Raw genomic sequence first — 19405 nt, 5'->3', positions numbered from 1 at the left:
CAATATAATTTTTTTTGTACATACACAAAACTAAATTTAGAAAAATAAAATGTGGGTGCCCATGGTAAAAATATTTCTTATTTTTTAATTAAAAAATCTTAAAATCTATTTTTTTGCCTAAAAAATCTATATACATATATTTTAAAATTAATTTTAATGCTGTTAAACATTTTTTTATACTTCAGACTAATCTTTTTTCTGTGTATAACAATTTCATTCTGGACATTTTGGTATGTAAGTACAAGACAATCAGCATAAAAAATAGCAAAAGTATTAATTTTTTACAAACAGTATGCAAAACAGCTGTTTCTGCTCTGGGGATTCTTCGGTAGTTCTTAGGTCAAATGATTTTGGTACGTTTTTTTCCACTATCAATATTTTGGTCTGGGGTTCAAAGGGTTAACATAATGCACTGGAAGTATCACAAACCTCAATGGCTCTTAATGGATCTCCATGGTCAATAATAATAAATATCTCAATCTTTGTACACAAGATAATTTTATTGTTAATACTGGTTGAGATTCAGCATAATATGGCAAAGTTAATTTTTAGTTGCTGATTTGCAAAGAAAATTAGTCCTGGAAGTAAGTGGTAATTCCCTAAGATAAAAGGCCATTTCTGATATCAGCAGGTAACAAGGAAAAGTACTGTGAATTTACTTGTATTATAGGTGTGATTCCTGTTTGTCAGTGATTATAGTGGACTTAGTAATACATCCACTTTAACCATAATGAATCACACAATAATCCAATTTGGGTTTCCTTATTTCATGTTAGGTATGTTTATTGCCCCCATTATTATATATTATTCACTCACTCATGATAAGTTGTTAAAACAAGTTTCATGTTGCAAAAGCTGTGTAAAAAGCATTGCATTTTTCAAAATACCTATTTATCGTATTAAGATATCTAATGATATGGATAAATAAAAAAGCAATTCAAAATAACATTCCATATGACTATTCAAATTTAAAAAAAAATCAACCTTAAATTTAAGATGAGGGATTCAAGATGGGCGCTAAAATATTTATAAAAAAAACTTGTAAGTATTGCTATTTTATAGATACAAAAATATTTAGTACAAAAGTATTAACTTGTAATGTTAAATTATCATTAACATTTTGATACATTACTGTACTTTATGGACATACTATAGAGAGATGTTGAATTAATAACAAATATAATACAGTAGATCCTCAATATCAAGAGTGTGTAGAATGGAGAAATGGAGAAGTGTGTCCGTTGGAAATAAATAAATAAAAAATAAAAGAGTCTCAAGGGAATTTGGGAAATATTCTTGTCGTCAAGGGACTCATTTAGTCGAGGGTCTTGCTATTAATGCTGAGTAAGATTTAAAGTTGTGTTTATCAAGGTCACAATGGTTTTATCAAAAAACTCAAAGCAAGTGCATTTTTGATCAACCCTTGCTAACAAGCTTTATAAAAAAAATTATTTACACTACAGTAGTGTACAATATGCCACACCAATTGTTGTAACAGACTTTGCTGAAGTTGCATGCAAAATTTTCATTCTCGAGATGTCCTGCAGACATGTACACAGGCAGACAATCAAACAGAAAAAAGTTGACATAAAAATAATAATAGAACTTATTCTTATAGAAATGAAGTTTCATAAAAAATGTAATAAAATTTGTCGTCTTTCTTGACATATCTTTGGCATACAATACATTCAGACTTTTGTTCATTAAATTGGGTTTCATATCAGTTTAAGTAATAAAAGTCAACACACCAAGACACTATAAAATGATACATTGTGTTTGGGTTACATGTGTTAATATGTCCACCTCTTATGAGTATATTGAGTTTAAAATTGATTTATTATGCTATTTTCTCATTGCCATCATGGTTACTAATAAGACCAATGTAAAAATATTCACTAATGCTCAGTCAAATCCCATGGAGTGACATGCACCATCATCAAACTCGGTATTCCTCTAGAGAAATGAAGCTTTATTGCACTCTATCAAGTCCTTTAAGTTTTCGTTTTTGAGATATCATGCAAACAGACAGAAGATGAAATTTTTTATCCAGCCCCATGAGTGGTAGGTTTTTTACTAAAGTTCAGCCATTTACTATAACAAAATTAGTAAGGAAACAGGATTTTTTCCGGACATTTGCCATCGTTCAGTGAAACAAATAAATCAGTAACACTACGTTTCGAGATCTGCAATCTGATCTCTTCTTCAGGTAAAGAACTAACCTAATACATGATGTTTACAAACTAGTGAAAATTTTGACTTGAATCAGGTAAAATTTCCATGTTATGTAAGTTTAATTAAAATAAAAGTACTATGATTAAAAGTCATGGCATTATCAAGGAGATTAAAAAATTGCATATATTATTGAAACAATTTAGCTACTGAGAGTATGTGTTAGCAAGTCTATTGTATTAACTAATTTGGATTTGATTTCAAAAACTATACACAAATTGTTTCAATCCAATTCATTAAAATTTGTTAACTTTTTTATGCCACACACATATTTTTTGAAAGAGATCCAGATTAGTGGTTCTATTTAATAACTGATTTTGATATTCCTGCAAAGTATATTCATGGTTTTTGAATTTCATTCAGACTTATGACATTCTACCACATAAGATTAACTGTCACCGTACGTGTCCAAACATGTTTATACAAAAACTTAAAAAGAAGATGTGTAAACTTGAACTTAACCAAGGACATAATGAAATACTACTTCTTCCTGTCTTAATCATATCACTCCCTACCAATACACTATGCAAGTAATAAATGAATAGGCATGATACTGACAGCCAACCCTCATAGCCAGGCGGGCACTGACACGTGTAGTTGGCCTGCAGATCCACACACAGGTGGCGCCATTGGCACACTGGCTCTCCAGACACTCGCATCGATATCCTGCTGGCAGAACTCTCCAGTGAACCCGGCCGAGCAGTTGCACTTGTACGATGTCATGGGATCTTCACACCTGCAGTCACCAGACAGATAGATAGAGAAGTTCCAATACATCAACTCTACATGCAAATCAATGTACATGATTCTACATTACTTACTGTCCTCCATTGATGCAGTTGGAATCAAAACACAGGTAGCAACCAATCGTTGTTGTGTACGGAGATTGTAGAGCAAAGTAATCATAGTGTTTTCATTGATCTATTGAGTTTCTTCAGGTGAGAAGTATGGAAGAAGAAGGCCTCCGATGCGAACCTCACCAATACAACCCTGGGACAAACATATCATACACTATTAATTCTACTATAATGTAAATGCGGGTATATATCATTCATAAATATAAATACAGAATAGTTTAATATAAATCTTGCTAATTCCAGAAGCCCATCTTCAGTGAGGAAATAAATCAACAAAATTTATTTAAGTTAAGATGTTAGTAATACCCCTCCTGACACATTTATATTTCCCACAAAATAGTAAGCTTTTTAGCATTAAAATTATACAACTTTAATTATGACATACCACTTATTCCTTGTCACTTCCCCTTTCAATTAATTCTGGTACATTCAAAAGATTTATACAAAGAAAAAGTATTCAACTATTATTTTATATTTCATCAAGAAACCATTACTGACATGACAACAGGACATCTGGTGAAGTTTCCTTAGAAAAGTAAATCTACACAAGTTTTTTTCTTCTTCTATGGGCGGCCAGTTGCGATGCACTTAAGCCTTCAAAGGCCTTTTGCACACCACGGAAGCACACCATGAGGCCCGACCAGTCTACAGTTTTCGAAAATTGTACAAACCGCCGAAAACAACATATCAGGTCCTCCTGAGGACCTGATATGTTGTTGATATTCACTACCCTTGTCCAAACAACCAAAGATGGCATACCACTCCCTTGCTATTGCAGGACAATCAAAGAAGTGTTCAGAAAGTTTCCTCCTGCTTGACACACATTCTACAGAAAGGATCCTCCCAAAGGATACTGACCTTGTAAAGATGCTTTTTCAGGTAGACCATGTCCTGTATTCAGACTCATAACTCTTGAAGACACTGATCTAACTTAGTTGAGAAAAGGCCAACAATGGTTTTATCCACTCTTTACACAAGATTCTCGGGTTAAGCAAAAACTCCCTCAAGATATCTGAAGGATTCATCAAAGGAGGTATACCATCAAAGACCTAATTCCACTACAACATTGAGTTCTTAGCCCTCCATAATCTCCCTCCTGGAAACTATTATGAAGTTTTTATAAACTAATTCTTGAGAGACTGTGATATTTCAGCAGATAAAAAGGTACGGTTAGATGTCTTGTAAGGAGCCAAAAATATGTTTTGCTTAACAACTCCAGAAAAAAGAATTACAGAACTGGTTTAATAAGAACATACCTTGTACGGTCTCTTTGCAGTTTCATCAGACAAGCTCACATCATTAGATTGACCTTCTGTGATGTAAGCATTCTTGGTCGACAGCATTTCATTACCTCCGACACCACCTACAAATAAAAATGTTTGCTATTTAATAATTTTAAGGTCATTTGATGATTGTTATCTAATTGTGTTTTGTATCTTAAATCATTAAACTCTTATTTCCCATTAAATGGAGTAGAATTTATGTAGCAATAAAAAATTGCATTAATTTAATCTAATCACCAATATGAACACTACTCCATAAAAATAACTAAATATTTGAAAGATTGTTATTGATGATGGAAGGTTTAATAAAATAAGGTTTTTTGACATTTCCTATCGTTACATGTTACAAAAAAACGTATAATACTACATTTTGAAGTTTGAATTTTATCCTCTTCATCAGGTGTGATGACAGTTTTGGGTATCCTCGAAGCATAGTGTTATACAATTTGTAACATATAAAGGAGGCAAAATGTCCTGAATCCTATTATCCTTTCCCCTAATTAATTGTTGTCAAGGAAAAAAACGTAGTTACCGATAAAGATGTTAGCTGTTGATATGAGCATGTGCCACTCTGAGAGAGAGAAGTTGGTGGGGTTCAGCTGCTGTGGTGTATCCTCCAGAGCCCCCTCAAACCCTCCCACCAGCTTGCTGTCCATCTTGAGAATGATCGTAGCCCAGTCTCCGTCATGGCTCTCTTTCTTCAGGTGGAGGACATTATGCTCCGTCTCAAAATTCCATGCTATCTCCACCTGTCGACAATTGATTGTCAAGTCTCTCATTTTTGGAATCGTATCAGAAAGCAGTGATAGCCAAGTGTAAAGTCGCTTACCTGTGTCGTTCAGTGTAGAAATTGTGAAGTAGTTGTGTGGGCGGTCCAGGAGCAACGATATGCAGAAGAGTGCCTCCCTCGTGCGTACGGTACGCCACATGTATGCTGTCCAAAGCGGCTAGAGTGCTCCCTGCGCTCTAATCGGTACTGTAATCCACTTGAATTGCCGGTCAAAGTCATGTTGGATACACACTCATAGCCATGGACCAGATTTTGACATCGACTCCCTTCTGGACAGTCGGTGATCTTGCAGAACTCCATTCTCGTCACAGCGCTTGCCCTTGAATCCCACAGGGCAAGTACATCTATAACAAACCATAATAGTATGCCTTATCAAAATATCTCATTTTAGTACATATCTAACTTTATGTAAACATTATGATGAAAGATGCTGATGTCTCTTGTAACCCATTCCAAACACATAAATCTTTATCATGGACATTAATAAAAGTGTATTTAGTTAGCCTCCCACTCCAAATTTTCTAAATAGAGTTGGTAAAAATTTTCGTTCTCCATGTCTGGGTTTACACATAAAAAAATGAATGAATGTAAAATGAATGAGTTAATACAACAAAATATTGGAGTCATAACAAAATTTAATTTGACACGTAATCTGTCGGAGTCCAAGCGGAGCGGACGTATCGCGGCTAAGCTCTCTTATCAAGTGTTCCCGTTCCGTAGCCATACTGCATGTGTGCTTACTTGTATAAGCTTGATTGCTAGTGCCGAATTGCTATACTTTATTTTTAATACTTAGTTTTGAAAACTTTCTTCTTTTCTTTGTTTTGAAAATGGCTTCATGTAAAGTTTGTTTGAGTGCTATTAAGAGAAGTCAGTTTAAAACTCGTTTGTGCTGAATTGTCAGTCGAGTTTTCACGCTAGGTGTGTGAACATGAGTCAGGCGGATGTAGATTGCTTGGAGGAGCTGAACTCAGTGTGGAGGTGTAAACTCTTGCAACAACGAACGCAGGAAAAGCATGAGGTTGGAGACGAGTGTGCAGGATGGCAAACTTACACTTGAGGACGTGATGAAGGTGCTTAATGAACATCCGAGAGGACCAAAAAGCAACCAAGCAAGACTTCAACACTTCTTATGAGGCTCTACATGTCAAACTTGAGGAAAACGCTCAGTCACTTCAAAGCGCTTTACAGAAAATAGAGGAGTTTTTCGAAGAGAGTGTCGATTTGGAGTTGGAGAATGGTAACTTAAAGAAAAAGGTTGATGAACTGGAAATCAGAGTGGATGACATGGAGCAGTACTCGCGGAGGAGACTGTCTGGAGATCCAGGGAATTCCCCGAAGAAAAAAAATGAAAATGTTCTGGATATTGTCAAGGACGTTGTCGCTGCACTGGGCATGGATGTCAGCGAGGAGATGATAGACACTTGCCACAGATTGGGCCAGAAAGACAGCGGTTATAGAGGACCACACGAGGTATCATCGTGAAGTTCGTCCGTCGTCTGGACAGGGAGGCGCTCCTGCAGAAGAGACGTGAGAGGAAGAAGGACTTTTCCACTCGTCACCTTAGTCTTAACAGGCCGTCGGACGTTCCCGTGTACTTGAACGAGTCTCTGTCACCGATGAGGTAGGAAAGCTGCTGGCCAAGGCGAGGATGCTCAAGAGGGACCACGCGGCTACAAGTACATCTGGCTGCGCAACGGCAACATCCTGCTGCGTAAGGAAGAAGGATCTGCTGTAATTCAAATTAAAACCCAGGCTGACCTTGATAATGTTGTAGATTTAAGCATTTTTTTTCCTTTCTCGAACTGGTTTAAAGTAAAACTTTATAATGTAACAATTTTATTAATAAGAAAAAGTAAATTTTTAGATAATACACAATATACATTTGACACAGTTTTCCTTTTTCTTTTAGTTTAAAATGCAGAATTTCAACCTAAATGAGAGTTATTTTACTGACAATGTAGGAGGGAAAAATAGTGTAAGTATTATTCAGCAAAATATTCGTAGTATGCGAAAAAATTTTGATGAATTTATAAGCGGAAATTTCTTCTTGGAAAAAGTTACCAGAAATCATTATTTTAACTGAAATTTGGATAGGTATAGATGAATCAGATTTTTATCAAATATCTAACTATGATTTAATAGTACACTCCAAATGAGAGCTACAGATCTGGTGGTGTTGCTATATTTTTCAAAAGCAATTTTTTTAAATAGTTTTCATTATGAAAGAATTAAATTTCAGTCAGCAGACATTTTGAAAGTTAGATTAAGAATATATGATTTAGAATATGTTTTTAATTGCAGTTTACAGATTACATGAATATAGTATTACAAATTTTTGTTTACGAATTAAGACGATATTTACTCAATTCTTGTAAAGAAACAGAGTCAAAAAATCTTTTAATTATTGGTGACATGAATTTAGATCTTTTTAAAGTAGATAACGATATTGATAGCTACAAAGCATTAATGGCCAGTTTGCGGACTTGAGTCTCTCTTATACATGAAGTTAACACCGCGAAACAGACCAGACACGGACATGTATTGATCATGTTTTATGCCAGAGTAGAATGTAAAGACATGACTAGTGTAAAGCTATAGTAATCAGGAGACAGATCACCGATCACTACATGACGGCTGTGAGGTTGAGTTGTGGTGGAGTGTGTGCGAGCAGTGAGCTGGGGGACCAGTGCACTATGACCCGCCTTGACTATGACCGGCTGATCGGTCTGCTGGGTGACGCTGACTGGGCTCCTGTTTACAATCAGCAGGATGCTTCTGCTGCCTACGACTTGTTTGAAGGTAAACTTTTACAGTATATTAAACAATGTAAAAAAGAGGTAGCGGTTAGTTCGAAAATTTACTAAACTCAAACCATGGATAAATGATAATATATGTAAAAGAATAAAAAAACGAAATGAGCTTTATAAAAAAACAAAGGAATAGACCGGTAAACGATCCCATTTAAAAATTATTATATTAGATACCGAAACAAATTAAAAACAGATATAGAACTTGTTAAGCGCGAGTATTATAGTAATAAGTTTGAAAGCAGTAAGGGTAATAGTAAGGCAACATGGAAAATAGTTGGTGAGGTTACTGGCCAAGAAAAGCGCACAAACAAGCCTTTTTTGTTTAAGTGTAAATAAATGAAGTTATTACTAAGCCAGAAGAAGTTGCTAATGAGTTTAAACAAATATTTTTTAATTCTGTAGTAGATGAAGTTATAGATAGGCAACCAAAACCAGTCAGCTTTGAAAATAGTGCATATAAGAATGTATTTAATTTTTATCAAGAGAAATGGTTCTATTATGATAGGGCCAGTTTTAAGAGAAGATGTACTACAAGCAATTAATTCATTACAAAATGGAAAAATCTCCTGGAATTGATGGAATCTATTCTTTTTTGCTTAAAAACATTTCTCATACAATTGTTAATGTTTTTACTTATATAATTAATCTTAGTTTTTCCTAACGGGAGTTTTTTTTTTTCCGTCAAAATTAAAGCAAGCGGTTTGTTATACCAATTCATAAGAAATGTATCAACATTACGTTTGTAGTCAGTTTCAGACCAATATCCTTAATTCTACCTTTTCAAAAATAATAGAGAAAATTAATGAAAGAAAAACTATTTGAAGTTCTGAGAGAAAACAAAGTTTTTTAGTATTAACCAATTTGGTTTTAGAAGTGGGAAGAGTACGGAAAACGCGTTACTAAAACTCGTAAGCTCAGTCACAGAGGGGATTAACAATAATTTTATTTGTTAGTGCACTTTTTTTAGATATAAAAAAAGCATTTGACACTGTTGATCAACAACATTCTTTAAAAAAGTTGTATAATTGTGGTGTACGTGGAGTTGCTTTATGATTGGTTTAAAAGTTATTTGACAGATAGGAAACAGTGTGTTAGAATTGATGGAGTTTTTAAGTAGCATGGGCAAAATTGTATATGGGGTACCACAAGGCTCTGTTCTTTTGGGTCAATTCTCTTTATAAATATATATAAATGATTTAATGCACAGCAAATTTTAAAGGACAAGTTACAGCATTTGCGGATGATACTGCCTTTTTTTTTTATTCAAGTAGCACATTAAATAATATCGAAAGCCAAATGAATCTTGATTTAAAATGTATAAAGTGGTGGTTTTAAAAAAATAATCTTGTGTTAAGTACCGAAAAAACTAATTACATGAATTTTTCACTTAAAAGGAAGGACTCTCCGAAGATAAGGCTAACCTATAACTGTTTTAAGTTGTTTAGTAAGTAGCAGCTTCGTGTTCTGAATGTTCAGAAATAGAGGAGAAAAATGAAATAAAATATTTAGGTGTTACATTAGATAATGCGCTAAACTGGAAAAAACATATATTTAAATTTAAATGGCAAAATTAATATCAGGTGTTAGGCTGTTTTACTTTCTACGAAACATGTGTCCCTTGCAAACTTTGGCGCTCTTTATATTTTTTCATTAGTTTCAAAGTAAGACTGCAGTATGGAGTTTGTTTGTTGGGGTGGAACTTATAAAACTTCCCTAAACTCTTTAATTGTAATTCAGAAGCATTTTTGTTACATTAATCTCGAAAAAAAGTATTAGAGAACCTTCTCACCCCTTGTTTTGTAAAACTTAAAAATTCTTCCTTTTGCGACATTTGTACGTTTTTTGCAAGTATTAAAAAACTTTTTTATCGGGAATAGGAACTTAAAGAACTTAAACATTTTTAAGCAAAGATTACGAAATGCTAATGAATTCCAAATATCTAAGCCTAAAACAACATTTTTATGTCAAATCATATAACTATATAGGTCCAAAATTGTTTAAAACAAATTAACCAAAAACCATTAGGCCAGATAGAAGGTTTAAATAAGTTTTTGAAGGAAACAAAAAAATGGCTATATAAATTATAAAAACATTGAAGATCTGTTTTTGACATTAAAATAAAACCGCTAAGGGTATTTAACAGTAGCAATTTAAGTTAGTTTTAAGTGGTATATCTTGTAACGTTATGTTATAAGTACATTTACTATAGCAGAATAGTTTTTTAATTTATCTATATATTTTCTTTTTAACAACTAAGCACTCATCTTCACTTGTTTTTTATATGTAGTAGTGGTGTGGTTATAATTCATATGATTTTTAGTAATGTTAGGGAAACAAACGTTGTTACAATTTAGTTGCTGCTATGGATTTTCTCTTAGTTTATTTTGTTTAATATTATGATGGAACCCCAAAACAGGTTTTCAAACCTTAGGGGCCCTATTTTATTTTCTCCTTAGTTAATTGTCTCGAAAAATTTATTATATTTTAAAATGTTAGTTAGATACTTAAATTTTTACTCTTTATTTATTTATTTTTTTAGCTGCTAAGCAATTATATAAGTGTAAAAAGTTTATTTTGTTTAGGAGGCAAGCCTGGCAAGTGTTGTTTTTGTAATTCTATACTTAAATTGTTAATGTATGTGTTCTTTTGAGAAAAGGAGAAAATAAACGTATTCTTATATTCTTATAATCTTTTTAGGAAATTTGAAATACAAAGAATTATTTTTCCAGACAATAGCAAATTTAATTCCACCTTCTAATAAAATAAATGTTATGACTGTTATAAACTGCTCACAGATTGCATATTTACCTCAGTTATAGATGGTTTTGCATTTGAAAACAGAAACCAAACTGTAATTTCCTCCACTAGAAGGGTTTAATTGAGAAATTACTCCTTCAACACTACATAAATATCTAACATTGTGATGTAACCAATATTAGAATCTCACTTACACAAAGTCATTCCATGTGACATGACAAGTTCCTTTATTCTTGCAGGGAGTGTCTGCACAGGAATCGTCGGACACAACTCCCATCTTGACTGAACGACTCATTGATTGAAATATTTCCCAGTGTTGGAGGCAACAGGTTATCCACCACACCTGTCAGAGGGAAAGAACTGCACGACCATTACGTGAGATCCGTTACTCACCTGCAAAACAAAGCAACCTCCTCATAGTTTCGTATCATATATTAGAATCAAAACTTCCTAACCTAGAATTTTAACAGTTTAAAAACTTTAACAATTAACGGTAGTAACAGTAATTAAAATGGTAGGCTAACAATTAATCTCAAATGATTTTAAATACGTAAATAACGTAGGCATCAATAACTAACAAAACAAAACTAAATAACATTTTGAGATCCTTTGTTTTAAATTCAGAAACATCACCTGAGTAAGAAACTGATGAACTAAAAAATGTAATAAAATAAAAATACTTTTTATGTTAAATTTTTATTGTGATATTAACTGTATAAAATTCTCTTATACTTTCGCATTCTAAACATGAACAGTTTCAGAGGAAAAGATTCTACAGAAAATGTAAAGGTTTTAATTAGAAAATTGAAAATAAACAAATAAAACATAAGTCGATAATTTGAAGAGAATGATGCCAGAGAACTTACTGAAGTTGGAAAAGTTTTAGCAGCAGCCTTACAAAATATTTCTAGTGAGAGAGGACTAAGACAAAAGATGTGCAAAAAATGTTTTCTATTACATTTTTGTGTTGTATATCTGTTGCAAGGATTTCTTATTTGATAACTCTTAATACCTAAAAAAATAAATAAATTCTGTGACATCAGAACTAGACTTGGGATATGTTTTAACTCTTGAGCCTCAGGTAACGATCTGTTGTAGGAGAAATTCATTTTTATCACACAGAAAAATCCTCACCTGGGATCCCACTGCATTAACTATTTGTATTTTTAAATAACAAACCTTGTTTACTTTTCATATATTGAGATTTTCCAACAATATCTGCTCACTAACCTGAACATCCTGAATAACCTCCTTTGAAATAAGCTGGAGGTACAGGGTCCTTGGATCTGAGGGGGGCTTGACGAGCGTATCTGTGATTCCCTTGGAAAGCATCAATAGGCAAGCCACCCCAGATAAAGCACTTTGCAAATCTAACTGCCCATTGGCTCCTATTGTCTTGCGGACATACTCAGTTCCATTTATCTTGATCTGGACTAGAGTAATAGTTTCTCACTACCTACAGAGACAGATAAGCAATATTCTGTGTAAACATCATGACACCATAACATAAAAATGAATACTTTTAGCTCTGAAAATATCAAGAAACAACATGACAGAACATTCTTTGTATTACAAAAGTGATAAGTAACTAATAAGAGGTTCCCATGGTAGTTGATAGATCACCAGTGTTCTGTCCATTCATACACTCTTTTTCATGAGAAATTTTAAGGAAAACATTTAATATATTTGATGGTTTTTTGAGTTTTGTGTAGATTAAAATGCGGTTGAAAATCTCAGCTTGAAATAGTGATAAAAATTTTTACTAATTAGACTTGAATGTATTATGAATTGAAGAAGTGAAAATGTTTATATTTAACAGTGTTAAATTGTTGTATATCCAACTATTATGACCTTAAGATATTGGAATTAAAAATTGCTCATAATGAAGCATAATGTGTTTCTTCAATTCAAATTTGAGTTTGTACTTTTGAACATGCAAGTTTTATTATGTAATTATTACAATTTTTATTTATAATAATGATTTTAATAAACAGCTAAAGATTGTTTGTGTAAACATTGCCTAAAAAAGCAAATTAAACAATTACTGTATAAAAGGAATGTAAGAGCTCATGACAGATGTTTCAAATAAAATTCTCTGAATTAAGAACAACTAGCTATTTTCTATAAAGATCCACACACAAAAATTGAAAAGGAACCAACAGACCTGTATGAGGTGGTAATAGCCATTGTCCAGCTTAGTGCCAGGGATACCGTAGCCCTCGGATGTACCATTGAACTGTATCTGGACCTGCAACTCTCCTCCCGCCAAGTGTGCCACAATCATCGCCTCCGTCCGTTCCTGTTCCGACAAGTTCTGGACCCCATGTAGAAGATCCCCCCTTGACTCTGGCGTGTTCTAATGAACATCGGATATATCCACAATATTTCGCACAGCTTTACGAGCAGGTGGATTCAGGTACAACTTGGACAAACGAAGGTTCCACTTGTTCATTCCAAAACGTAGCTGCTGTATAATCTATAAAAACAAATTAAGAAACAGTCAAAAATCACTTTCACTAGTAAGCAACAGTACAATTTAGCCAAGTGTTTTACATTGTAAGCAGATATACAGGGTGATTCATGAAGTTCTCCCCCCACTTCTACAGCACATTGCACTAGTAAAAATAATGAAAAAATGTTATATAAACATAGGTCCGAAAACGCTTCGTTAGCGAGTTACAGCTAGCGAAAGATTTCGCCTGAATTCCTTGGGTAAAGAGTAAAATAAAGCCATACTGAACTTTTGGAAAGTTAATTAACTAAGAAATATCGTTGGATTCTTATGTAATTGTGTTTACCTGATAAAGCTAATAAAATAGGTTTCAGAACTGTACCTGTAGTAGTTTTTGAGGGATTCAGGGTTAAATGCAAAAAATTGGGGCACGAAACAATGTTTTTTTAAGTTTGATGTACAATAACTTTGTTAAATTGGTAATAAATACATAAAATCAACAAAGATTAATTGTAGAGAATTTAATTCTGAGAAAATTGGTATAATCAAAGTCTAAAATAAAACAGAAATAAGTACCAAAAAATCGATTTTATTCAGTATAATACATAACTAGCTGTAAAGAAATACCGTAACGGTATTTAGTTAAAATAAAACAAAAACAAAATGTTTGTTCCTTAATGATGAGATAAATTGAGAAAACAAGATTAACTGTTAAATAAATTTGTTTGTAAATAAAAATATCATGTTTTATTACGTTGTATTTTTTTTTTAATAAAAGTTTTACATCAAATGTTTTGAAAATAAATGAAGCAAACATTTTCCCATTATTGTTTACTAATCATCGAAATGCAGTTTTTTGTTTTATTAATTTCTAAGTTGGTAACGCACGAATAACAGCTGATCAACAATGGTATTCTGTACTGTTACGTTAGAACTGTGTATTAGTGGTGTTTTGCAAGCTACAGCAGGAGATCGGGTTCTGTGAGTCGTGTTTATTAAATGCAATTTTTCTGTGGGTTATAATTCGATTGTTTATTTCAGGTCGAAAAAATGCCTTACTTATTTACATCAGAGGAATACGCTGATATGGTTTTTATTTTGTGGTTAACTGTAATGGTAAATGCTAGAGCTGCTGTAGAAGAATATGAACTACGTTACCCTAATAGGAGGATTCCAGATACCAAAACAATTTCAGGAACTTTTCGTACTCTTCGGGAAACAGGATCACTACCAAGTACTAGAACCAATTATGAATGAGCTGTCCAACTTGATGACGATATTGTTATTAATGCTGTTCATCGCAGTCCCGGTGTAAGTACACTACGTATTTCTAGGCGGATAGGAGTTTCGCAGTCAACGGTGTGGAGGTCACTTAAATCGAAACAAATTTTATCCGTTTCATAAACAAAAGGTTCAACATCTACAGCTAGGGGATGGTCCGCTTCGCTTGGAGTTTTGCAACTTTTTGAATATTAATAATCAACTCTACAAGCGTATTTTGTTTACGGATGAGGCACAATTCACTCAGGATGGTGTCAATAACTTGCACAATTGAACACTCATGGGCAGAAGAAAATCCACATGAGGTAGTGGAACAGAACTTTCAACACCGATTTAGCGTCAATGTCTGGTGTGGCCTTTTGCACAATCGGCTGATTGGACCTTTCATATTACCTGGACGCCTAAATGCTGAGTTTCTATTTGAATTTCCTTCAAGAAGAGTTGCCGCAGCTGTTAGAGAATGTTCCTTTACATCTCAGACAAAATTTGTACTTCCAGCATGACGGAGCACCTCCCCACTTTTCACGTGCCGTTTCTGCTTACTTAAATCATCAATTTCCTGGACACATGGATTGGTCGTGGAGGGCCTGACCCTTGGCCACCAAGATCACCAGATCTATCTCCATTGGATTATTGCATCTGGGGATGGATGAAAGACATTGTATACAAGACAAAAGTGAATTCTCGTGATGAATTAATTGCCCGTATTATGGATTCGGCTGTGCAGATACAGGGAAGTCCTGAAAAATTAAGAAACGCAACAAAAGCAATACACAAACGTGCTGCAAAATGTATTGATAATGATGGCCTCATTTTCGAACATCTATTATAAAAAGGTGCGTACGCTTGGCCCAAACCTGATTAATTTTGCTTAAAACTAGTAATGTATTATACTGAATAAAATCGATTTTTTGGTACTTGTTTCTGTTTTATTTTAGACTTTGATTATATCAATTTTTTCTCAGAATTAAATTCTCTAACAATTAATCTTTGTTGTTGATTTTTATGTATTTATTACCAATTTAACAAAAGTTATTGTACATCAAACTTAAAAAAACATTGTTTCGTGCCCCAATTTTTTGCATTTAACCCTGAATCCCTCAAAAACTACTACAGGTACAGTTCTGAAACCTATTTTATTAGCTTTAATCAGGTAAAAATACATAAGAATCCACGATATTTCTTAGTTAATTAACCTTTCCAAAAAGTTCAGTAATGGCTTTATTTTACTCTTTACCCAGGAATTCAGGCGAAATCTTTCGCTAGCTGTAACTCGCTAACGAAGCGTTTTTCGGACCTATGTTTATATAACATTTTTTCATTATTTTTTACTAGTACAATGTGCTGTAGAAGTGGGGGGAGAACTTCAATGAATCACCCTGAATATATATCACAACAAAAATTAAATGTTGACAGTACAAAAACAATTTGAGGTATTTAATCTCAAGTAAATTTAGGCAAAGAACTGTGACTGTGTGTTTCAAAAGGATCTTTGCGCCTCCCTTACACTTGTATTTAACCTTCAAATCTGAGGCTCCTGCAAAAACCAATTAGATTTGTGACCTTCTGTTCTCTGATGTCCTTTGGGCTCAAGAGATAAGCTCCCTAGTGATTTTTCTTTCCTGGTTTTACAAATAGCAATGACAGTTTAGCTATCTACTCCGCTGATTCTTCTGTCTCTCGAAAGAGTTTGCACTCACTCATCAGTCTGGCTTGAACCCTCCTTCATCACGTTTTCAATGAGGGGCCATGTCCTGTTAGCATCCAAATTACTAATCGTATATCCTTCTTGCTTAGATCTAGAGAGTCTTCACCATCCTTTAGTAATGGAGAGATAAACATTTTTTAATTGACTGATTCCTTTCTCAATCTTGAATCTTATCCTCTTTTCCCAGACATTTACTAGAGCTAACTGTAGAAGAGGGCTACTCCACAGCACGGTTACCAAAAAGCTTTCAGAGCCTATCTTGGCCAGGGCGTCCGCTGTTTCATTTTCAGAAATGCCTTCATGACCCAGCACCCAGCCAAGGACAACTTTGTTCCTCTTTTGCCAGTTCTATTAGTGCATTCCTGCATTCCAATATTACCTTCAAAAGTCAAAACAGCATGCGTCAAACGCAATTACAGGTGGCTGACCTGATAGCATCGGGTATTCTGCACCTTTAGGTCAATTCTGTATCAGCCATCTGGTGCATGTTTCAATTGCCATGTAGTGATGGGAGAATCGAATACAGAATCGAATAGTATTCGAATACAGCCAGAGTATTCACATATTCGAATACATCAAAATGGATTCGAATACTTTTGAAATGAATACAATTTTCTCTGGAAGAATTGAATTCAAACCTGGAGTATTCGTTTATTCTGACAAATAGTATTCAAATAAAATATCCAAGAGCTGTATTCGTATTCATATGAGGTTTAAAATGAATACATATATGGAGACTTTGAAATGAGTAATTTAGGGGAGATTTATAATTTTAAAAAATAATTACAAATTTTAATACTTAAAAAAAAGTATAATTAATTGTATAATTATTAAATTTAAAAATAAATATTATATCATATATATATATATATATAATATATATATATATTATATATATATTATATATATTATTTTTATATATATATATTATAACTGAGTTACAGTTCTAAGCAATAAAAACAAATATGAATATTTATTTTATATAGTTGTGTAAAAACAAAATATTATTGAGGTTTTCTTTCTTCAGTCTATTTCTACGGTAATTAGTGACAGGACCTGCTGTGGAAAATAGTCTTTCAGACGGAACTGAAGTAGCAGGTAAACAAAGATATTTCTTCTGAAGTTCGTATATCATGGGTATGACTTGTTTATACGAGGCACCAAAAGCCAAAGTATTCGAATACATATTCGAATACAGTGATGAATTCGTGACAAACAAGTAAGACAGGTCTAGACCTGTCTGTTAGAAACGCTCAGCTGAGCAAAAGTATTCGAATACATATTTCGAATACAGGGGTGAATTCGAATTCACTGTATTCGATTCTCCCATCACTATTGCCATGACTAGTACTTGAAAACACGTGGCATATTTTCCTAAATGTACCGTCAGTCTTGTTTCCTGGCCTATATACACCAAACCCTACCATTGAGGTATCGAAGTGTGAACCGTCAGTATGGAACACCAGAACACCTATGGTAGGTCTCTTTTGTATTCAATTTATCTTCATCTATGGAGATATTTTATAGTTTATCAAATGAGTATTTCTTTACCATGCACTCTATTTCCTTCTGAAAAAGTAGGTTTTTTACCAAGGAGCTCCATTCCACTGTCTACACCTAAATAATTAGCCACATTGAAATACATTATTGTAATAGCTTGCAAAAGAGATTGAGCTAATTTGAAGTTCCTTTTTCTGGTGAAGATTACTATATTTGTTTAGATGGGTTAATCCTGTTCAAAATTTCTTTTTCTGATGAAATTTACTATACTTGTTTAGATAGGTTAATCCTAAAACCATCCCCATGACACTAGTTATTTATAAAGTAAAGGGTATATAGAGTGAGGTGCTCCTAAGTACATCTATTTACACCCTGACCATAAGTACTAGGTCATCAGCATAAGTAGATTAGTACCTATCTTCTGTTTTAAGTCAAGAGATAGTCCACCACCAAGGCCTATAAAAGGGAGACAGTATCTCTACTTCAGGCACCCTTTCTGTGCCAAAATTGTGGTGTTTCCTCTTTCAGCTTTGCTCTAATTTGACAACTGTTTAAAAGAGCTAATACTATTTTTTTTAAATACTATTTTTATATACTATATTACTATATACTTTTTTTTAAATTCACTTGATACCATTTGAAGGGACGCCTATTCTTTTCAATGCTGATAGATGAAGTGTATGCTACCCTGTCGAAAGCTCCTTCAGTGCACACAAAAAACAATAACTAGAGCTTCCTTTTTCTAGAGGGTATTTTCCTACTACATCCACTAGATTCTAGAGAGTGGAAGTAGATTCTAGAGAGTGGGACTTGCCTCGACATAATGCATGGTGAAATAGACTCAGTAGAACATAATGACAAGGTTTTATCTCTTATGTGTCCTTAGTTCTTTGGAATGCAGCGAAAAGCTTAGAGACACCTGAATGAGAATTATTAGAGTATCTGAAAGAATAAATTATCCTTCCCTCAAGTTCCATTTACTAAAACTTACTGTATTGGCACTTGTCGCCGAGGTAGGGCCGCTTGCAGGCACAGCTGAAGGTGCGCCACAGATCTGTACAGTGGCCGCCACTCTGGCAGGGGTTGGGGCTCACACTGTGCAGTTCGAGCGCAGCCCACGTCCACATCTTCAAGTGCCACTGGCTGGTTCTCGGTCTCATTTGGCAAAACCTGTTATATCAAATATTGTCATTTCTATTAGCAGTCATTTTGTAATATTAGCTTATATTTGTAGACCTACAGCAATAATCTTTTTTTATGAATGGATTTCTCTTTAATCATGTTTGTTGCGTTTTTAGATTTACACAGGTTTGGTAATTTATTGTTTATGCAATGTTTATAAAAAATTTTAAGAGATCTGTACAAGAATCCATTATTTGTAAGAAGAGGGATGGAGATGATTTTCCACCCACATTTTTGAAATTAATGTGATCTGGTAATGAATAGCTTGCATTGGCCAAAATTGTGTAGATTTGCCACCACTTTTGAAATTAATAGTGAATCGTGGTAATGAGAATAGCTTTGCAATGGCCAAAATTGTAAATTAAAGTTCAAATTATTACAAACATTCCATCGTATTTAACAGATCTTGCCCCCCATTGGTCCTAAATTTCTTATTTCTCCAGACATTGAAGAATATGGCTTTGGCGGTACGAAGTGTTTACTGTCCTAGAGAGTGAAAGTAAATCCACCCAAAACAAATGCGTAATTTGAGGAGCTCTTCCAAAATCCTACT

General features: G+C 33.8%; 1 protein-coding gene across 1 annotated transcript; it reads right to left on the bottom strand.

Moving 5' to 3' along the window:
- Positions 1 to 3150: 3150 nt before the first annotated feature.
- LOC124374692 (protein crumbs-like) lies at positions 3151 to 5459 on the bottom strand. The gene is made up of 4 exons (XM_046832863.1): positions 5292 to 5459; positions 4902 to 5118; positions 4343 to 4449; positions 3151 to 3219 (listed from the first exon to the last, which is right to left on the bottom strand). Exons 1-4 carry the CDS (start codon positions 5457 to 5459, stop codon positions 3151 to 3153), a joined length of 561 nt encoding a protein of 186 aa, XP_046688819.1.
- Positions 5460 to 19405: the final 13946 nt, after the last annotated feature.

This window comes from Homalodisca vitripennis, unplaced genomic scaffold, assembly GCF_021130785.1.
Source record: "Homalodisca vitripennis isolate AUS2020 unplaced genomic scaffold, UT_GWSS_2.1 ScUCBcl_9630;HRSCAF=18182, whole genome shotgun sequence".
Taxonomy (NCBI): domain Eukaryota; kingdom Metazoa; phylum Arthropoda; class Insecta; order Hemiptera; family Cicadellidae; genus Homalodisca; species Homalodisca vitripennis.
This window is presented reverse-complemented; position numbering and strand designations above follow the sequence as displayed.

What these genes read in the sequence shown, in the direction of transcription:
- LOC124374692 (XM_046832863.1), bottom strand. Translation starts at nt 5,459, where the DNA reads ATGGAGTTCTGCAAGATCACCGACTGTCCAGAAGGGAGTCGATGTCAA. An exon ending in TTGGACAGCATACATGTGGC is followed by an intron (nt 5,119 to 5,291) that starts GTACCGTACGCA and finishes AATTGTCGACAG; the next exon opens with GTGGAGATAGCATGGAATTT. An exon ending in AACAGCTAACATCTTTATCG is followed by an intron (nt 4,450 to 4,901) that starts GTAACTACGTTT and finishes TTTTATTTGTAG; the next exon opens with GTGGTGTCGGAGGTAATGAA.